Source organism: Ursus americanus, chromosome 19 (genome assembly GCF_024610735.1).
Source record: "Ursus americanus isolate L20-20 chromosome 19, mUrsAme1.1.p, whole genome shotgun sequence".
Lineage (NCBI taxonomy): Eukaryota > Metazoa > Chordata > Mammalia > Carnivora > Ursidae > Ursus > Ursus americanus.
The window spans coordinates 26,414,236-26,433,767 of record NC_142145.1 but is presented as its reverse complement, the minus strand read 5'-3'; the positions used below and the strand labels follow the sequence as shown (position 1 = coordinate 26,433,767).

Here is a 19,532-nt window from a genome sequence, read left to right as displayed (position 1 = left end):
AGTGCACCTGAATGAGCCAAAGGTGTGACCCTTGTTTGTGGGGACTTCACAGCGGTTTCATAGGGTCTTGACAAGTCCTTTGTGAGGACAGCAGAGGACGCAGGGCAGGTAAGGGATGGAAAGAAAATGGACTAAGGTCACGGGGTGTGTTGTCAAACCGGGCCTGCTCTCTCCCGGTAAGAGTAGGCCGACACTGGGCCCTCAGCAGCATGAGGACGACACGGGCTGTCCCCGTACCAGCTTCGGTGGATCGACAAGACAGCAGACGCCACATTCTGCAGCCATGGTGCGCAGTGCTTGTCAGGCGGGTGGCAGAAACCGGTTTTCCGCTTCCAGCTGACCATCTTTCTCCAGCTTCAGACACAGTGGAGAGGCTGAGGAGGAGGCCGTGGCTAGGGGGACAGGACCTCAGAAATGGCTGTTGGTGGCGTGGGAGTGCCCCCTTCCTCTGGCTGCCCTCCCACCCGGTGCTGGGGACTGGGCTATCCGGGAGGGGACGAGTACCATCTCAGCTGAAGGCCTAGTGTCCCGCCCCATCCGTAGAGATCCTGGGGTGAGGGATGGGCTGGCGGGTCGCTGACGGCACAGGTCAGTGGCTGAATGCCCAGAGCTTGTCAGAGCAAAGGCTGCCCCAGGACCTCCTATACGGTGTCTAAGGTCCTAAAAAGAAGACGGATTGGAGAGCTGAAGGGATGGAGAAAGAACTCCCACAGGCATCCTTCCTTTCTTTCCTTCCCCAAGGGATGGGAAGCCGGGGTCAGCAAGAGGGGAGCAGGAGTGAGCGCAGGTGGGGAGGAAGAGCAGAGACTGTCCCCCTCCCCCAGCTGTGCACACACGCACGCACACGCATGTACACACGCGCACGCACTCCCCCTTCACAGCTGGTCCCCTGTGAGAGGACTGAGTTGGGGGATGGGATAAGACAAGTTCTAAGTGTGACTCTGGACTTCATGTGGGAGCCGGACATCTCAACTGCAGAACCAATGGGCTTTCTGACCTCAAGTGGTGGTTATGCTTTTTGTGACCTAAAAGAGTTCAGAAGAGCTTCGAGGCTTGGTTACGTGTTCGTCTGGGAACAGGCGTGGGGAGAACCAGTTCCAATAAAGCTGTTTCGTGGTTACCTCTCCCCCACCTCCACCCCGGCTCCCCTGAGTCCTGCTTGGTGGACGTGATGGACACGCTGCCCCTTCAGTGCGGGCACTGAATTCAGACTGCCCGCAGACGGACTCAGTTCGTCCTCCCGATGACCCATGTGGTAGCTGTCATCGTTCTCCCTGTTGGACAGGTGCGGAAGCGGAGACCCCGGGAGACAGAAAATGTGCCCAAGCTCTCCCCAGCTCTCTGGCTGGAGCGGGGCGTGAGCCCAGGCAGGCTGCCTCGGGGCCAGCGCTCGCCACCTCAGCCTTTCTCCAAGGGTCTCCGGGAACTCCTGGAACTCGCTTCAGACCCACAAAGCCTCGCTAAGGGGTCACACCTGTCTGGGCTACAGGACACAGGGTGACAGGGCGGGGCCTTGGAAACCCTGGTGCAGGGCACCCTCCTAGAGGAAGATTGCCTTCCCACTCAGTCCTGCTTCTGCAGGAAAATCAGAAGCCAGGTGCCGAGTTCGCAGCCCTCTTGCTGCACATTGCAGATCCCTTTGTGACTGTCCATCAGGGAGCGTGCGTGCGTGTGGTTCTCCCGCTGCCTCTCCATCAAGGTCAGAGTCCCTCGAGGGCACAGACCACACCTTCATATTGTTCCCCTGAGCTCTCAGCAGACATTGCCCATGGGGAGCCAGGAGAGCCACGGGTGATGGTGATGGTGGGCACTCACCCCGCATTCCCTCCTCCTGGCCCAGCCCAAGTGCACCAGTGACCAGGCTTTTCCAGGTCCTGCCCCCCCGCCCCCCAGCTTCTGTTCAGTTCTCTGGGTCTCCCCTGTGTTCTCATAGGCTAGGCTAACCAGTGGGCCCTTGGCAGGTGTTCTCCACAAATGATGGAAAGAGTCATGTACCTTTTCACAGGCTCGTAAGTGCCCCCAGGGCTAAAACACTTCCTCCTGATGTTTTTCTCCATTTGCCACTGGATGTATTGAAACTGGGGAAAAGCTGCTTTTCTTAGTGAGCAGATGCCAAGATGAGTTCTTTGTGGGGTGTGGTCGGTAATAATTTAATTAGCCCAGCTTTTTTGGGAAAAACGTGTTAATTAGTTTTCGCTTAAAATACACCCTCTCGATAGCCTCTTCTTCCCCACTTCCGTCCCCTGGGTGAAGCCCCAGTTTCCCGTCCACGCTGGGCAGCAAGTCTCAGCCTGGCTACTGCTGTTTCTGGAGAGGGAAATGCGGAAAGTCATTTCGGTGCAGCCGTGGATGATGACACGTGCTGACTGATTCTTGTTGGTCCAGGAGACAGGGGAGGGGCAGGACCCCCGCAAGAAGTCACCCGCGGTGGCCTCCGGAGAACCATGAAGTCCTGGGCCCCGTGCCACACACGCCACCCTTCTGGTCCCCAGTCCCAGCTCCAGGAGGTGCTGGGAAAGGGCTGCTGAGACGCCAAGGTGGAGACCAGGGGCATCTCCGCGAAGGGGTGGGAGGGAAAGTCTCCGCCCTCAGACGGAAGGGAAGAGGTCTCTCCAGGTGAGCCCGTCCCCCCGCTTCTTGTCCAGCCACCTGCCGCAGTTGAAGATGGTGGCCACGCCGGTGCTGGTGTTGGTGACTTCCACCTTGTCCACCAGCCAGCCCGAGCAGTAGCCGCTGCTGTCGTGTTCCACGCGCACTTTGCGCAGCTCGCCCAGCTCCAGCGTCTCCAGGAAGAAGCGGTCGGTGCTGCCCCGCTCGAAGAGGTTGCGCATTTTCTGCTTCAGCTCCCGTTTGCCCGTGTCCCCGTTGGCCCCGAAGATGGTCACGAAGACATTGGCGTCGGTGCCTGCCCCTGGCTCATAGCCCGTCGTCACAATGACCTCGTACTTGACCGGCACCAGGCTCTGGACCTTGCTGGCAAAGCTCTCCGTCGTCTTGGTGACCTCAAATACCTTGAAGTACTTCCTCTTCCTCTTGAGCGGGATGAGGCAGTCACAATTGAAGAAGTACCTAGGGGGGAGGGAGGAGGCTCAGTGGACACCAGCCGAGGCTCACACCCGCCCCCTGAGCCCCTGGTTCATAAATGATCCCTTCCCCAGGTGGCACAATATTGGGGCTGCAAATGCCTGCATTAAAATAGGAGGATGGAGTCTTGCTCATCTTAACATTCACAGCAAGTGGCTTCTCTATCCTTCCAGGTGCTCCTTGATTCTCCTTTTACCCCTCCCCCTCTATACTCCATGTCCAATTCACCAGCAAATCCCACTGACTCCATCTTTAAAATAGGCCTAGAATCAGTCACTTGAAAAAGGACGCAGTATCCCACTCTCTGCTCTGCTGCCCGTCTGGTCCAAGTCCGCAGCACCTCCTCCCTGGGGCAGATCAGACTCTCCCTGCTACCTGGGGTCCATTCTTTACACAGCAGCCAAGTGACTCTGTGGACATGTAAGCCCAAGAATGTAACCCCTCTGCTCAGAACCCTCCAGTGGCTTCTTAGGTTAAGTAAAAACATCAACTTACAAAGGTCTGCAAGACCCTATGTGATTACACCCTCCGCCCGGGGTTTGCCTTTCTGATCGGGCACCTGGCCTCCTCCAAGCTCACTCCACACCAACCATGCTGGTCCCCTTGCTCTTTCAAACGGACTGATGACTATTTCTACCCAGTATTGTCACCTTCAGAGACAGCTGCAGGATCCAGAGTGACAATCCCAGGCAAAGCCAAGCGGAAATGTCACTGGGGAACATGTGCTCCCAAATCCCTTGCACTGGGCTGAGTTGAACTACGTGGTGTGTGTGTGTGCGTGTGCTCATGGTCTAGACTGAAAGGGGTTAGAGAAAGTCCTTACTGAAGAAGCCACCATAAGCTAAAACAAATCAAGGGACAAGAGAAATGGTCTTGGGCTAAAAAGTCCCCTCTCTACCCCCAGCCCCCACAACCCCAATTTTAGCCTCTGGGCAATGGTAGTGAGCCCAATAATTAGTTACAAAGGAGGAAGTCAGAGGGCACGGTGGGAAAATGCTGCACGGGGTGCAAGGGGGTCTGGGGCCTGCCCCAGCCCTGCCACCTCCCACCCATGTGACCTTGGACAAGCCACGTCCCCTACCCGGACCTTGGTTTTCCCGTTGGCAATGCTAGAGGTTTGAATTGAACAACTGCTAATGTTTCTTCCCACTCCCAACTGCTAATATTTTAACAGCTTTGGAAATAAGCTCTCCTGGCACTGACTGATGACGTCAGGAAGGCAGTCCTGACAGGTTGTGCCCAGTGGTGCAAAATTAGACCCCTTTTAGATGAAAATACACGACTGCAAAAAGAGCTTGCTTTTCTGCGTGCTTCCTAAATGCCAGGGCTTTGCAATCTTGCATCTCATCAGTTCCCACAACAACCCTGAGCTGTAGGCATCATCCTCCCATTTCACAGAAGGGGAAACCAAGTCTTGGAGAAGAGAAGTCACTACCAAGGTGAGCCAGAGCCGGGCCCACAGCCAGCCTGCCTAGCCACCGGAGGAGCCAGCCCCTGGAAGACACGGGCAGGAAATCCTTATTTTACTTCAAGATCTCTCCTCCCCCAGTTATCACTTGATAAATGTGGATTGTTGTTACGTACCACACTTTCTTAGAGGGGATATAACTTCATTCTTTGTTTAGACATTCTTTAAAAATGTATTTCTTCATGCAAATTCTGATATACATAATTCTATATAAATGTACAAATCACGTGATCACATGCATGTTTTTCTAAATGCACTCTTTTTCTTCTCCTTTCTGCTTGGCTCTCTCTCCTTTTTCCCTCCTTCCTTTCCACTTCAACAACCCACCTTTACCTCAGATAACCCATGTAACAGTTGCGGGTGTATCTTGCCAAATTTCCTTCCATTTCACCCCACCCCGCACAGACCCACATAGACACAGACATATGCGGGACGTCAGTGTTCCCTTTACAACATGGCATCATATAATATGTGTTTTCCCATATCTTGCTTTTCCTGGGAATTGCTCCAAGTCATCTGGTACATATTTAATTCATTATTTTTAATGGCTGTAAAACACTCCCTGGTACAGCTATAAGGAAAAGATTTCTAATAGATATAATTATAAGATCACCAAAACGTGGGACCCTAGGGCTTTGTGGAGTTAAGAATCTCATGTGGGGGGCGCCTGGGTAGTGCAGTCGTTAAAGCGTCTGCCTTCGGCTCAGGGCATGATCCCGGCATTCAGGGATCGAGCCCCACATCAGGCTCCTCCGCTGGGAGCCTGCTTCTTCCTCTCTCACTCCCCTGCTGTGTTCCCTCTCTCGCTGGCTGTCTCTCTGTCACATAAATAAATAAAATCTTTAAAAAAAAAAAAAAAAGAATCTCATGTGGAAGGACACATTCCAGGATTTTCATGCTAGAAATGAAGATACGGTCATCAGGAAGAATAAAGGCAAAAGCAAAGAATAGCGGATGAAAAGAAATTAAATATATTTGAAAAACTTGTAAATATGATCACAGTTCCGTGAACAGTGTGTTTGTGAGATATTAGTCAAGTGTCAGAGAGAGTGGAGTCACCTAATACCCACGGTGGCCATCTCTGACGGGTAGGGCTTTAGGGAGGTGTTACTTTCTTTTATAGGCTTTTTGTATTCTTTGAATTTTATAAGGACTGTGTATTTTTTAAGGATTTATTTATTTATTTATTTATTTTAAAGATTTTATTTATCTGAGAGTGAGCATAGCGGGGGGGGGGGGAGAGGGAGAGGGAGAAGCGGACTCCACACTGAGCAGGGAGCCGGCACAGGGCTCAACCCTGGGACCCTGGGACCACGACCTGGGCTGAAGGCAGATGCTTTTTTTTTTTTTTTTTTAAAGATTTTATTTATTTATTCGACAGAGATAGAGACAACCAGCGAGAGAGGGAACACAAGCAGGGGGAGTGGGAGAGGAAGAAGCAGGCTCATAGCGGAAGAGCCTGATGTGGGGCTCGATCCCAGATCTCCAGGATCACGCCCTGAGCCGAAGGCAGACGCTTAACCGCTGTGCCACCCAGGCGCCCCTGAAGGCAGATGCTTAACCAACTGAGCCACCCAGGCCCCCCAAATATTTATTTATTTGAGAGAGAGAGAGTAAGGTGGGGGAGGAGCAGAGGGAGAGGGAGAGAATCTCAAGCAGACTCCGTGCTGTGCTTGGAGCCCAACACGGGGCTCAATCCCATGATCTGAGATCATGACCTGAGCTGAAACCAAGAGTCTGACATTCAACTGACTACACCACCCAGGCCCCCGATACGATCATTGTGTCTTATATATGAGATTGAGATAAAACAGTAAAGTTATTTTTGATTAAAAAAAGAAGAAAGAAAAGCCCCTGTGTGTGTCTTTGCACTGAAATGCTGAGGATCTTAGTGGTGAAGGAGACCTGGCTGGGAGGTATTGCCCATTGCAGAGAAGGGGTCAGAACTGGAAGCGGTTGAAAGACGAAAATTTGAGATTAGTGTGTTTATAGGAGATTGAGATGAAATTCTTCTGTAATTCACAGAAGTCCAGCTACTACGGTTAACATGGTGGTTGGAAGGAACTGCGGGTGCAGACACCATCCCTCAGAAGCCACAGGCTTGAGACCTGCACAGGCGGGCGGGCTGGAGTACGACCTGTGCGAGCCCCTGCCATCCTCCCCCCAGTGCCAGACTCCGGGGCACGTGCAGCTCTCTTCCCAGAAGGGGAGAGCGAGCACAGGGAGGTGAGGGTTACTGCCTGAGGCCACATGGCTGACCAGGCGACAGCTCTAGTATCCGGGGTCTGGACTCCCTGCACCCCCTTTCCCACTGGGAAGATCCCCCACCCCCCACCCCAGGGACATCCCTTCCTCCCCCTCCAGCCCTGGTAACATAAGACAAAAGGCCACACTCTTGAGGGTGTAGGAATGGCGGCTTCTTTCCACCGGAAGAGAAATCCTGCAACCCGGCGCCAGGACTGTGGGGTAGGAAGTTCATGGGTTGAGTTTGGGTTTCCCCTCCCTTCTGAGACTGGAAGGTGCTGGGCGGTGCTGAGATTTTGGGCTCACTCTCTTTCTCACAGCTGACATTGTCAGTTTAAAGCTAACTCGAGTGGGGATGATTTCATTTGCTTATTGTGCTGTATTATATTGTCTTGTCTTGTCGGTTTATTTCAGGGGTTTGCCGAGGTGTGGTGTCAGCAGCCAGACTCCATGTGGTTGGGAGGCAGTACTGGGGGGCAGGAGGGGCTTAGCCCCGGCCCCAGCTTGCTGGGTGAGTTGGTAACGCCTCTGGGCCTTCTGGGTCCCCCTCAACTCCACATCAGTGTTGCTCCAAGCAGCCGCACCCAGAACTCTGGCAGGATTTATTGCACCTGCTGATTTTTCTCTAAAAGAGCAACGGATGACACTGTAGCCTGCAAGGGACTGAATTGTGTCCCCCCTTCAAATTCACATGTTGCAGCCCTAACCCCCAGAGTGGTGGCATTTGGATGGCATTTGGGAAGTGATTAGGTTTAGATGAGGTCATGAGGGTGGGGCCCCTTGATGGGAATAGTGCCCTTATAAGAAGAGGAAGAGACACCTGCATCCTCTCCCTCTCGCTCTCTCTCTCTGCCATGACGACACAGCAAGCTGGGAAGAGAGGCCTCATCCGGACCCAGCCATGCTGGCACCCTGACCTCCCACTTCCGGCCTCCCAAATAGTGAGAAAAGATGTCTGCTATTTGAGCCACCCGGTCTCTGGTCTTTGGGTATGGCAGCCTGAGCTGGTTAAGACAGAAGCTTGGAAGTCAGACCCCTTTCCTGGCGACTCTCCAAAGCGGAAGCTTGGTCACAGGTAGCCAATACCAGGATGCCGGCCTGCTGCCGGGGGTGGGGAGCGCAGACAGACATGGCCTTGATGGCTGCCGAGCCTGCACCTGGCTGCTGCTTCTGTCTGTTCACCGGGCAGGCATGGCCATGCACAGGGCCAGCTCCAGAGGGCGGGGGCGGCCGCCGTTCTGCGGGGCGGGGGGCAGGGTGGGCAGCAAGCAGCCTGGCCCTGTGAGTTGTGCACCTCGCCTGTCACTCACTCCCCGGGCCTAGCCTCCAGAAGGCAAGAGCTGCCCCGGGCATCCCCTTCCTCCCCTCCTGGCGCCTTCAGGGCCTCGGGCTCTTTCTGGCATCCAATGTGGTAACCAAGTGGTTTTAATTAGAAAAACGGCTGGCTGTGGACCGTTACCCAGGTAACTAAAACCCTTAATCCTCCAGAAATGCCCTGGAGGGTGGGGGTGGGAGGGATGCAAAGCTCCTTATCCAGAGTTCAGGGGCAGGTGGGCCATGGGATGACTCCAGCTGGTCTCTGGTCCGCACTGCTCACCAGGACGGCAGGGCTTTCACTGTGACTGCGGAAGGAGCCGGCTTCAAAGCTGTATTTCTTTGTCATTCACAGGGATGGGAGGGGAAGGGAAGGGAAGCGTCGCTGCCTGGCGTGGTTGGGCTTACTCGGTGTTTTTCCAAGGAAGCGTCCCTGGATTAAAAGGCTGAAGCATCCAAGCTCATCTGCTCTAGTCCCTGCCTCTGAGGGGGGGCGGCCTATGGCTCAGAAACCTCCAGAACAGTACAGCTGCCTCTTCCCTTCCTGCCTTGCACGTTTCCTGAATGAGGTGGCCTCAAAGGGGACAGCTCCCTGGGCTCTGGTGCCTTGCCCGTGCTCTAGCCCCTGCCAGTCCCTGCAGAGGAAGCAGCACTTCCGGAGGGAGGGGCGGAGGCCCAGTACATACACGTTGCCGTACTCCATCTCCGTGATGGTGATGGTCTTGACGTGCCAGACCAGCTCTCTCTTGGGGATGAACCGGTCCTCCCTGGCGAGGTGGCCCACGCAGAGGGAGGCAATGTCCCCCAGGTAGACGCTGTCAAACTCAAACGTGTCTGTGGTCCCCCTGCAGGACACAGAGGTATGACCCATAAGAGCTGCCCGAGCCCACTGAAGGAGGTGAGCATTTACGGAGTGCCTACTGCATTCCAGGCACGGATCTGAGGAGCAGGGATGGAATGGCAACCACAACCTGACGTCAGGCCTGAGTTCTTTGAGGGGTTCCGTCTAGTTTTGGAACAAGACAACCACAGCCATTAATAAGCCCTGCTTGGTCCAGTGAGCACCAGTGAGTGGTAATATCATGAGGCCCATAGAGCCGGGGGTGGGGGGTGGGGGGGTGGGGAGGGGGAGGCCCTGGGCTCTGGGTGTTGGGCTGGGGAGGGTGGTGGTGTTCAGAGAGCAGAGCCAGGGAGGAAGGGAAGAGGCCCCCAGGGGGAACTGACTTGGCGCAGTCATGGGACGGAGGCACAGGCATCATGGGGCGGGGGGGGGGGAGGTTACTGGCTTGGCTGCAGCCGGGGTTCAGCCAGGTAAGTGGCAAGGGGAGAGGTGGGGTACGGCCCGCCTGTGGGGGTCTGCGAGTGCCAGTCTAAGGAGCTCAGACTTCGTTCTGATGCACAGGGAGTTCGCGTGGAAGGTATAGTGGGTCATGGGACGGGGAGACTTCTGTCAGCAGATCTGGGGGGAGCGGGGAGCTGAAGTGGGCATCTGGGCAGTTCAGGGCGGGCTCTGGTGTGGAGGAGGAGGGGAGACTCTCCCGGCGAGCCTGCCAACCAGGAATGGTGAGAAACCCAAGTCTGATTTTCCTATAAAGCATCTTAGAGGCTCTCTCCTCCCTTCCTCCTTCTAAGTAGAACTTAGTTCTATGCTGTCTCACATGATGATTTTCTTGCAATCTCATGGCTGAATGTTTTCCTTTTCAACTAGACCGTTTGCTCCTGGTCTGCACTGACTTGGAGGAGGTCTGCAGGGCTGTAGGTCCTGCTGCAAAGTGGGCTCTCTTTAATGAGTTAATTATTATTTTTTGCTGTAGCTTTCCATTAACTTTTAAAAACTGAAATACATTTGACAGAAGACTGTAAATTTAAGGTGTACAGCGTGTTAATTTAGCATAGTTGTATATGCTAGTATGACTGCCGTCGTAGCAATAATTAGCACCTCTAGCATGTTACAGAATTAGCCTTTCTTTTTAGTGGTTGGAATAATTAAATTCTCATGTAGTGGCCTCTCTTTGAGTGGCAATCTCCTCCTTTCCCTTTTATAAGGGAAGCTCCTCCATCCTGACGAGTTTGCATGGGGTTGGCACACAGTAGGTGATCCACAGTGCAGTTTAGGCCCATCTGTATACTTATGGCGCCCACCAAGGGGGCTGGTTTTGCGGGTTCCTCTCTTACCCACCCCACCCACCATCATTCCCCTGTGGAAACCCCTCTTCCTACTTCCTAAAGGCCCTCTGTCGGGAAGAATTTTCCACGAGAAACTCTTTGGATCGGTTCTTCCTGCCTTCGAGGATGAGCCAGACGTTCTCCCTGGTTTCACCTCCGTTGCCCGTTTCTATGACGATCTCGTAGGCTGCGGTGGAGAAGGTGGGAGATGGTCAGCTGGGGGAAGCAACCCCCACTTGCGGCTTCCAGGTCCCCCATCTGATCTTAGACCATAGCCTGGGGGCAGGTGGAAGTCTCCACAAGGAGGCACTACAATGAGAACCTGCCCCCTCGGGGACTACTGGAAGCATCTCTTTTAGTTATAGAGCAAGTGCTTTGCCAGGTGACCGTGGCAGTGGCTGGGAGCGAAGCACCAGGAAGCAGCAGGTGGGGATGAGTTTTGGGAGAGGTGCTGGAGCCTGGCTCTCAGGGATGGACAGCCCCCCAAAATGCAAAACGGAGATCACGTGCAGAGAGAGGGAGGAGAGGGGAAAGGGACAGGGAAGCCCTGGTAGGCCAGACTCCGGGAGAGCCTTGAAGTCTGTGCACAAGTGTCAGGTCCTGCCTGGTCTCGGTTCTCACTCTGATGTCTGCCCTCCTCCCTGGCACTGCCCTCAAGCATGTCTGCATTCATTCAGCAACATTTGTTATGTGGGTGCCAAGTGTCAGGATACGGTTAGATTCTGGGGGACACTGGAACTCCCTCTGTAGCCCCAGACGCACTCTGACTACCACCCCCAGACAAAATGTGCTAACCTTGCAACCTTACAACAAAGGTCTGAAGGAACTCGGGGCGAGAGGAAAAATCAGCTGCTTATTACCTCTCCAACCCCATCTTCTCGTATTTTCTCCCTTGCTCCCTCCATGCACTCTGCCTCCCTGCTGTCCCTGGAGTCCTGGGGCGTGCCCTTGTTCCCTGCGCTGCAGTGCTGCCCCCCTTGCTCTCTTCACCCACACGGGCTTGGCTCAGCCTTCACCTCATCCTTGCTCACGGAGGTCAGCCCCAACCCCTCAATTAAGATTGCACCCTCACTGCCCCCAGCACTCCTGGCCAGTCTTCAGGTGCTCCGTATTTTTCTCTTCTCTTTATCACCTGTTACCTTGTAACATGCAATGTAGTTTGCTTATTATTTTACTTTTATTGAACTCCCCCTTCCACCTGAATGTAAGCTCCATGAGGGCGGGGGAGGGGGTCCTTCATTTTGCTCACTGATACATCCCAAGTGCCTAGAACAGTGCCTGGCACACAAGCACTCAATACATATTTGATGAGCAAATGAATGGATCTTCGGGCCACAGGAAGCCTCAGGAAGGAGGCAGCATTCGAGCCTGAGCTTGAAGAAGAGCGATGAGGACCATCGGCAGAAAATGAAAGGAGGTTCTAGGTAGAGGGAGGAGCACAAGCAAAGACTGAGGGCGTGAGCAGGGCTGCGAGTTCACGTGAGCCAGCTCCCGCTCCCCAGGAAGCAGGCCAGAGGTGGAGCTGTCCAGAGTGTCCCCTGTGCATGTGGCTCTTGCAGCAGTAAAGGAATCATTGAGGGTCTGGGATTCTGGATTCAAAGCACAGCTCTGTTTCTGCACCTTTCTCCCAGAGATGTGATACAGACAATAGAGAGAAGGCACGGCTGCGTCTGCAGCTCAGTGTAACACTAGCCCTTCTGTTCTTGTGACTTCTCTCAAAGAGAGTGTCTGCTGCTGAGACAGGTGGGATGAATCTGGACAAAGAGGCAGGTAGCCAATGATAGGGGAGGAGAGCCACAGAGAGCACATAACTCCTGAAGGAGGTGAAGCTCTGTGGGTCTGTACAAATTCTAGCCCAGGACACTGAGGACCTGTGATGGCTGAGCCATTGTCAGGTCCCACTGCCATTCTGCTTTCCCTACAGAGGGTGGGGTGAGTTCTGCAAACCCAACACATGGGAGTTCCAAGTGGATCCTGGGCTCTGTTGAGGAAATGGTTTGTTGGCACCTAGGGGAGGAGGCAGGGGAGCTAGGAACCTACAGGCTCACTAGATGAACTCAAGTCAGAGATTCAAGAACCAATGCAGATGGAGTGCAAATGGACCATGATACTTCCCTGTTGGTCCCAAGGTAAGGTAGCAAAGTAAGGTGTGTCAGCAAGAACATTTAGAGAAATTAGGAACAAATGTTGCCAATGGCATCTGTGGTCTTTTGAGAGGAAGTTTCAATGAACATAGTTCACCCTGTCCTCTTCCCCGGTCTTTCATCAATGGCTTGATAAAAATGTGGAAGGTGTGACTCTCAACTTTGTGTATATGTTGCTGGGGGGAAATGGACAGAGGAGCATCAGGGACCTGAAGGATTGGGGCAGGTGGGAATGGTGGGCCCAGGCTCGTGGGGACCAGTGTAAGGTCACCCTTGAGGCCAGCACACCCACAGGGCAAGCCTGGCTGGAGAAAGGAGCTCAGCAGCCACAACGTGAGTCACCAGCACAAAGGGGCCACCGGAAAAGCCACCATGGGCTCTGGCGGCATGAGTAGATTTCAAGTGGCAGGACAGGAGAGGGGAGAGCAACCACCCTGGAAATCTTGCTCTTGGGCATGGCATCTGCAGAAGAAGATGAACAAGAAATGTGGGATATCCCATCACATGAGCAGGTGCTGAATAAACAGGTGTTTGTCCCGAGGCAGGAACTGCAGGGACACATGATGCTGGGGAATGTCAGGAGGAGGACAGGGGGCTCCCGGAACTTGCTGTTCCAGATCACCTTTCCCACCTCACAGTGTCAGGAGGACTCCTGCTCTGTGGGTCAGATGGCCAGTCAGAATCTTCCCTTGGGAGACACTCTCTTCCCTTCCACTGAGACTGTTAAGTAGAAGGCTGTGGGGTTGGGGCTACCAGCGACCGTCTTCCCACAATGTAGAGAAAGAAGCAGAGCTGAGAGGAAATGGGGGACAGAGAGGTACTGAAATGACTGGAGCCTCTGGAGACAACCAAGTCAAAGCCAGCTCCACCTGAGACTTCCAAGTTCTGGGAAACAACACATTCCCTCTTTGCTGGAGCCAGCTTAGATTTGGGGTTCAGGCACAAACAACCAAGAGTGCTGACCACTCTTGAAATTTTCTGTTTGACTCCACTGGGACTCCCAAAGATGGGAGCTTTGAGAACTTGAGTACGAAGATGGATTTTCTAACAGAGCTGCCTGGTGAAGTAGTGAGTTGGTCCTCCAACCCCAGGGAGTTGGTCCTCAAACTGGACTCTATCTGGCCTGGAAATGTTGTAGATAAGGCTGACTGAGCAGCCCTAAAAGATGTCAAGGGAGGGAGAACAGGCAGGAGAAGGGCTGTAAAGAGGGGGGACTGGTCCTGCTGGAGGATGTCCCTGTGAGAGATCCTCCCAGGTGTGTGTGTGTGTGTGTGTGTGTGTGTGTGTGTGTGTGTGTATGCGTGTGCATGCATATGCACTCAAGAGCATGTAATCCTACTGTTCAGCCCTTACTCTGGGTTAATTGCAACAGAATCTGGGAGTAGGACCCAGATGTCATTGTTATTTAAAGGCTGCCGATGGCTTTCAGCTTTGCTGTGCACTGGAATCATCTGCAGAGACAGGTGCTCGCAGAGGGCTGGCAGCAGCTTCTGGAACTGCTAACAGGAGTTAGAGGTGAAGGCAGAGAACAGGGGCTAAGCCAAGTGACCCATCTGGAGACCAGCCAAGCCCAATAAGATCGAGACCTCCTGCAGCAGGGCAGTGAGTCCTGGTCTAGGAATCAGGTCACCTGGGTCCTACCAGCTGTGAATGGGCCTTAGATGTGTCACTTTACCTTTCTGGGTTTTTGTTTTCCTTACCCATGGTATAGAGGTGTGAATTTGCCCCCTCTCTAGCTCATGGGGTGGGAGTGGAGCTGTGAAGACCTAACGAGAACAGAAGTGCAGAGTGCTTTCCACACGTGAAGCTCTGTTTGGTACTGAGAGGGTGTTTGTTCTCGCAAGCTGAGTCCTCAGAAACGCCCCGGGGTCACAGACACTTGAGAGTCAGTGCCACCAGGGCAGGGTCTTGGTTTTATCCATGGGTGTGTCCCAGACCTCAGAAGAGGCTGCGGCCCTTGGCAGGTGCTCAGTACATCTTTGCCAAATGGTTAAATAAAGGCGCTGAGGACTGGGATGTCTGGTTCCAGCTGTGTCCAACGCTCTCCCCAGGGTGACCGTCCATCTGAGGACACAGGGAAGGTCATCTGTCCCCCTGTGGACGCCTAGAGGGCGCCACTCTGCCCTCCGCGGCCTCTAGGGAAAGACAGATCACCCCGGCCAGCTCCTGGGCTCCACGCCCCTGCTGTCCCGTCTCCAGCCTGTAACATCCTTCCGGAACTAAGGCGGGTGCCGCCTCCCCTCTGCAATCTCCCTGCCAACCCAGCCCCCGCAGGTCTTAGCAGCGTTTGGCAGGAAATCTGCGAAGGAGACTCAGTGATTATGCTCTGAGCCGCACAAATCTCTCCTCTCCTGAACGCCAACAGCCCGAGGAGCCTCTATCGCTCCTCTTGGCACGTTTCTAAGGGGCTTAAGCATTCCTATTGCATAAGGGGCTTACGCTTCTCCCTCTAACAAGATAGGAGGCTCTAAGAGAAAGGGCCGCCTCTTCTTCCATTTGCTGAGCACTAACTGCACACTTAGCAAATCTCAAAACCTACAGAACTGCAGAAGGCTGCAAATGTGAATGACTCTGCCCCTGACCTCTGGGAGCTCCTAGTTGTACAGGGAGACTAACCACGTGCAAGTGCTGATACAAATAAACTGGAGGTCACAAAGCAGGGTGCACCACTCACAGAATCTATAATGAAGCTGGGCACCTGGTAATTCCACCCTGTGAATTAGGGAGGAATCCCTTCACGGTAAACCTGACAAGGGGGTGCTTGGCCCCTCCTTTGCATGCTCCCTGGGACACAGTGCTCACTATCAGAGCAGTTAATTTCATGATTGGGTAGTTTGGATGGTGTGGCCAACATGAGAGGGTGTCTTTCTACCAGAGATCCATGTTTCCCTTCCGTGGTATACAGTTTTTCCACTGGAGGGGCTGTCCAGCCAGGGACTACATTTCCCAGGTGCCCTTGCATCTATGTGGAGCCAAGTGATTCATTCTCACCAATAGAAAGTGAGTCAATTTGTGAAGAAGGTAGGGGAGCATGCCTTCTCCATGTTCTTTTCCCTTTGTAAGAACTGTGGGAGCCATATGTTGAAAATGGCAGAGACACAGATCAAAAGAGCTTGGGTCCCCGAATCACAGTGTGGAAGGTCTCCTGACAATAGCCACACTAGATGGTTTATTACATGAGTGAGAAATGCATTTTGGTTTGTTAAGCCATTGAGATTTGGGGGTTCACCTCTTAATGCAGTTAGATTACCTTGAAAACTGAGGTTAAAAATCCTTTCTTTATACCTTTGATAAGACTTCTTCAAATCTGTTGAACCCAGACATTGGCATCTGTATTTAAGAAACAACTTCCTAGTCCTGGGATGACCATCCACTTCAGGGATCAATTACTTTTTCCCCTTTAAATACCCCCTGAGGAAGGATCAAAGAAAGTGGCTGCTGGAGATGCTGGCTCCCCCCACACATTCTGTTTCCAGAAGTCTTGATTTGTCAGCTGTTGCCACAGGCACCAATTGTATGCCCGTGATATAAAAATAAACCAGAGACAGAGCTTCCCACCAAAGTGCCCAGCCCAGCCCTCAGGGCAGGGTGAGCTTGTCCCCAGTGGTTTTCTGGCCACCTAATTAGTCCCTGTGATTGGGGCCATGATATGGGACCAAGGTCTCGGCTGTTCCAAGTTCACCAATAATATTTAGGGTGCTTATTTCTGTACCTTCCCCAAATTCTTCCCTTCATTGGACATCTGATTCCCCTCTGGCTATAACGGTCTCTACTTCAGATTTACCGACACCATTCCCCCCCACCCCCAGCTACCTCTCGTTTAACTCTGAAGACGCAGCCCACGAGTCACACCTGCCCCCCACGTACTGGTCTCCTCCAGCTCATCACGGATCTCGTTGTGGGCACAGGCCAAGTCACGGAGCGTCTGCCTGTCCCCCTCACTCCTAGAGAGCCAGCGGTCACACTGGAAGCGGAAGGTCTCGTCACGCGAGTTGTCCCTCACGTCGATGTAGCCCAGGTGCCAGCCGGGAAAGATCCCTGTGGAACGACAGCGTGGGGAATGGGGGCTGAACGTGCTGCCCCGCTTTCAGCTTTCTGCTGCCCCCGCACCCGCCCACTGGCTGTGCAGCCCCACGCAAGTTCTCTTTCCTCTCTGGGCCTGGCTTTCCTTGTTGATGAAATGAAGAGGTGGATTAGATGGGTCTCTGAGGGCTCGTGTAGCCCAGAGCATGTCATTCTCTTTGCAAAATCCTTAGCCTGGGGTTCATGAGCCCTTAGAGGATCTGTGTATGGGAATGAAGCAGTCCAAGGGCCCAGAGAAATTGTGCTGTAATTACCCATTTCACCAGGGGTAGGGCTCATAGCTTCCATCAGATTCACAATGGGGGCCACTGATTTTTGGGAGTTCACACAGCTGAAGGATGAATCCTGTTACCTCTTGACACCACTATGCACCTGACTCATGCCCATTACCCTTCTAGCATCAGTTCAGGCATCACCTCCTCTGGGAAGCCTTCCCTAGCGTCCCGATTGCCCAGAAGGCTTGTATCTGGCATCCCTGCACCTGTCTTGGCCACACCCTGAGCACCCTGTGTCACCATTGTTTACATGTGTCTCCTCCCCGGACCATGAGCTTTTGGGGGCAGGGTCCAGGTTTTATTTGTTTCTGTTTCCCTAATGCCTCGCATACTGACCGTCACACAGTAGCTTCTCAGTGAATGCCGGACGTGTATGTCATGACTTCGAGGACCTTGGCTGTTCGGCAGTCATAGAAGGGATTCGAAACTGCTCTTTCTTCAGGGTATATGTTAAACCTGAAAGGTCTTGGCCTACTATTGAACATACAGCTACTTCTGTTGTAACTGGCAGGGCCTCCCTCAGAAGTGCTCCCCCCAGATCATAGCGATCAAGTATGAATCTCTGCATTTACTGTGGAGCTGTGTCATGTTTGTACCCCACACTGATTCAGTTACTCTCCGCCCTTCAAAGTCCCCGACAACTCTGAATGCCAAAGCGCCCGTCACATGTGCGGGGAATCCAGTTGTGTAACAGGTTATGGTGATGATACTTGCTGCTCATAAACTGTCCACAAGGCAACCTGTCAAGGAAGGCACGTAAACATGCTCATGTCTTGCCTCCCATGTCCCCTGGGCGTGTGGGGGCCGTCCCATGTCCCCACCAAAAAGCCATTCTCTAGGATCGGACACTGCCCTCAGCAACACCTGTCGACCCTGCTGCTGGTCTCAAGGGTCTTATAAGCACAAAGACACACAAAGATGGACACAGACTTCTGGTCCCTCAGACTTCCGGGGGTGAGGGGTAGACGTGGAGATTCCCGGGCAGGGCATACATACTGGCAGCCCTAGGATAGCTTAATTCTGGGTTTAAAAAGCACTTCACATATTTTTTAAACATAGATCTTTACTGAAGTAGAAACCCATGAGTGCTAAAACAATTATGTTAAAATTGAAAACACTTCTGTGGAGTTAAACAGTGGTGAGTAATTTCATCAATAAACTTAAAAAGAATCTCAATAATATTTTTATTCTTCTACATTGGGGCCAGTTCTGACTGTAAGATTATAAACTGGCTGCATTCTGAGATGGTCCCTGATAATGTCACGAAACTGATTCGACGGTGTAATAATCCCTGGTGTGTTCAGCCTGGAAATGAGGAAGAGGAAACCTACTGGAGCAGTCCTTACAGGCTTCCAGAGCGGAGCCGAGAATGGGAGAGGCAAGTAAAAAGGAAGGCAGAGAGAGACATGTTGGGCCTCTTGGAAGTGGCATGTGTGTGTGTGTGTGTGTGTGTGTGTGTGTAGAGAGAGAGAGAGAGATGGATTCTGCTACCCAGGCCTTACTCAAATCAACTATAAAAGCATCTCTCGAGTAGGAGCCAGGCATCAATGGTCTTTACAGCTGCCCAGTGATTTCATGTGTAGTCAAGGCTGAGAATGAGGACCTCCACTGCAATCACCTGGGCCCCCCCTTCCTGGAGATTCTGTTTGAGTGGGTTTGCAGTGAGGTCCATCAATTGCCGTCTCCAACTAGTTCCTAGGTCATGCTGATGCTGCTGGTCCCAGAGCCACACCTTGAGAATCACTGGCTTAATGATCTCTCCTGACTCCAGGATGATGGTCTTTCTATGACATCATGACAAAATGATCAATGGGAATCAATGGGAATTATAAGTGTGAGAGTGTGTGTGTATGCGTGAGTGTTAGTGGAGAAGGATGACATTAATCGGAGAGGTGGGTCATCCCAAGATCATTTCTGTTGCCAGAACACACTACTCACCCTGCTTCAAACCCAAGTAGACTTCACTCCTGAATTACTCCCTGGACTCCAGGCAGGGTGGTGACAGTGAGCTGAGGGGAAGGGTGGATTCTGGGCTGGCTTTTACTTTAGCCACAGACAATTCAGTGCTGTAATGTAGGGGTGAAGACAACCAAAGAAGTAATGTGCCTGGGTTGCCCTGGTGCATGGTTGCTTCTCCTCCCACCCTTTCCCCCTTTCCCCTGTCCTCTGAAACCATGGTAGTGTCTCACCCATCCCCAATTCTCTTTTCAAGTAGGAGTTCTGAGAACCAAATAAACAAAGCACCCTCTTTCCATAGTAAATAGCAGGCTAACCTCAACTCCTTTAGATGAAAGAAACTTGTCCTCAGCTCTTTTCTCATTGCTAACTTAGTTGCTTGTTTTGGAAATGTTTGATGTGATTGACAGGGATCCTACCACAACTACCTCTACTAATAATCTATCAGACATGTAGCTGGAAACAGGAAGCTCTGGACAGGCTGATGTCACATGGTTGGCTTTTACTGGTAAAGACAAATCCATAGTTACAGCTTGGCTAACGGTGTGGCCAGCACTAGTCTGATGGTAGAGACCCTGCCTGACCCTGTGCACCAAGAGGGATCCACCTGAAACCTATCATTAGAGAGTCTGTTTCTTTACAAAGTCTCCTCTTTTTAAAAATTTATTTATTTGAGAGAGAGAGAGACCTTGCACAAGAGAGAGCATGAGCAGGGGAAGGAGCAAGAGGAAGAGAGAGAAGCAGACTCCCCGCTGAGCAGGGATCATGACCTGAGCTGAAGGCAGAGGCTTAACCTTA

At 52.7% G+C, this 19,532-nt stretch overlaps 1 protein-coding gene across 3 annotated transcripts in view; it reads right to left on the bottom strand.

The window, feature by feature from the left end:
- Positions 1–2,588: 2,588 nt before the first annotated feature.
- The window catches only part of LOXHD1 (lipoxygenase homology PLAT domains 1), a 162,930-nt gene continuing 145,986 nt past the window's right edge, over positions 2,589–19,532 (bottom strand). For all 3 annotated transcript variants that reach the window (XM_045790004.2, XM_087869996.1, XM_087869997.1), the window contains 4 exons: positions 16,288–16,458; positions 10,331–10,463; positions 8,797–8,955; positions 2,589–3,069 (listed from right to left, as the gene is read on the bottom strand). In XM_045790004.2, coding sequence (XP_045645960.2) covers positions 2,589–3,069; positions 8,797–8,955; positions 10,331–10,463; positions 16,288–16,458 — 944 coding nt within the window. The remainder of the gene's footprint in view (positions 3,070–8,796; positions 8,956–10,330; positions 10,464–16,287; positions 16,459–19,532) is intronic.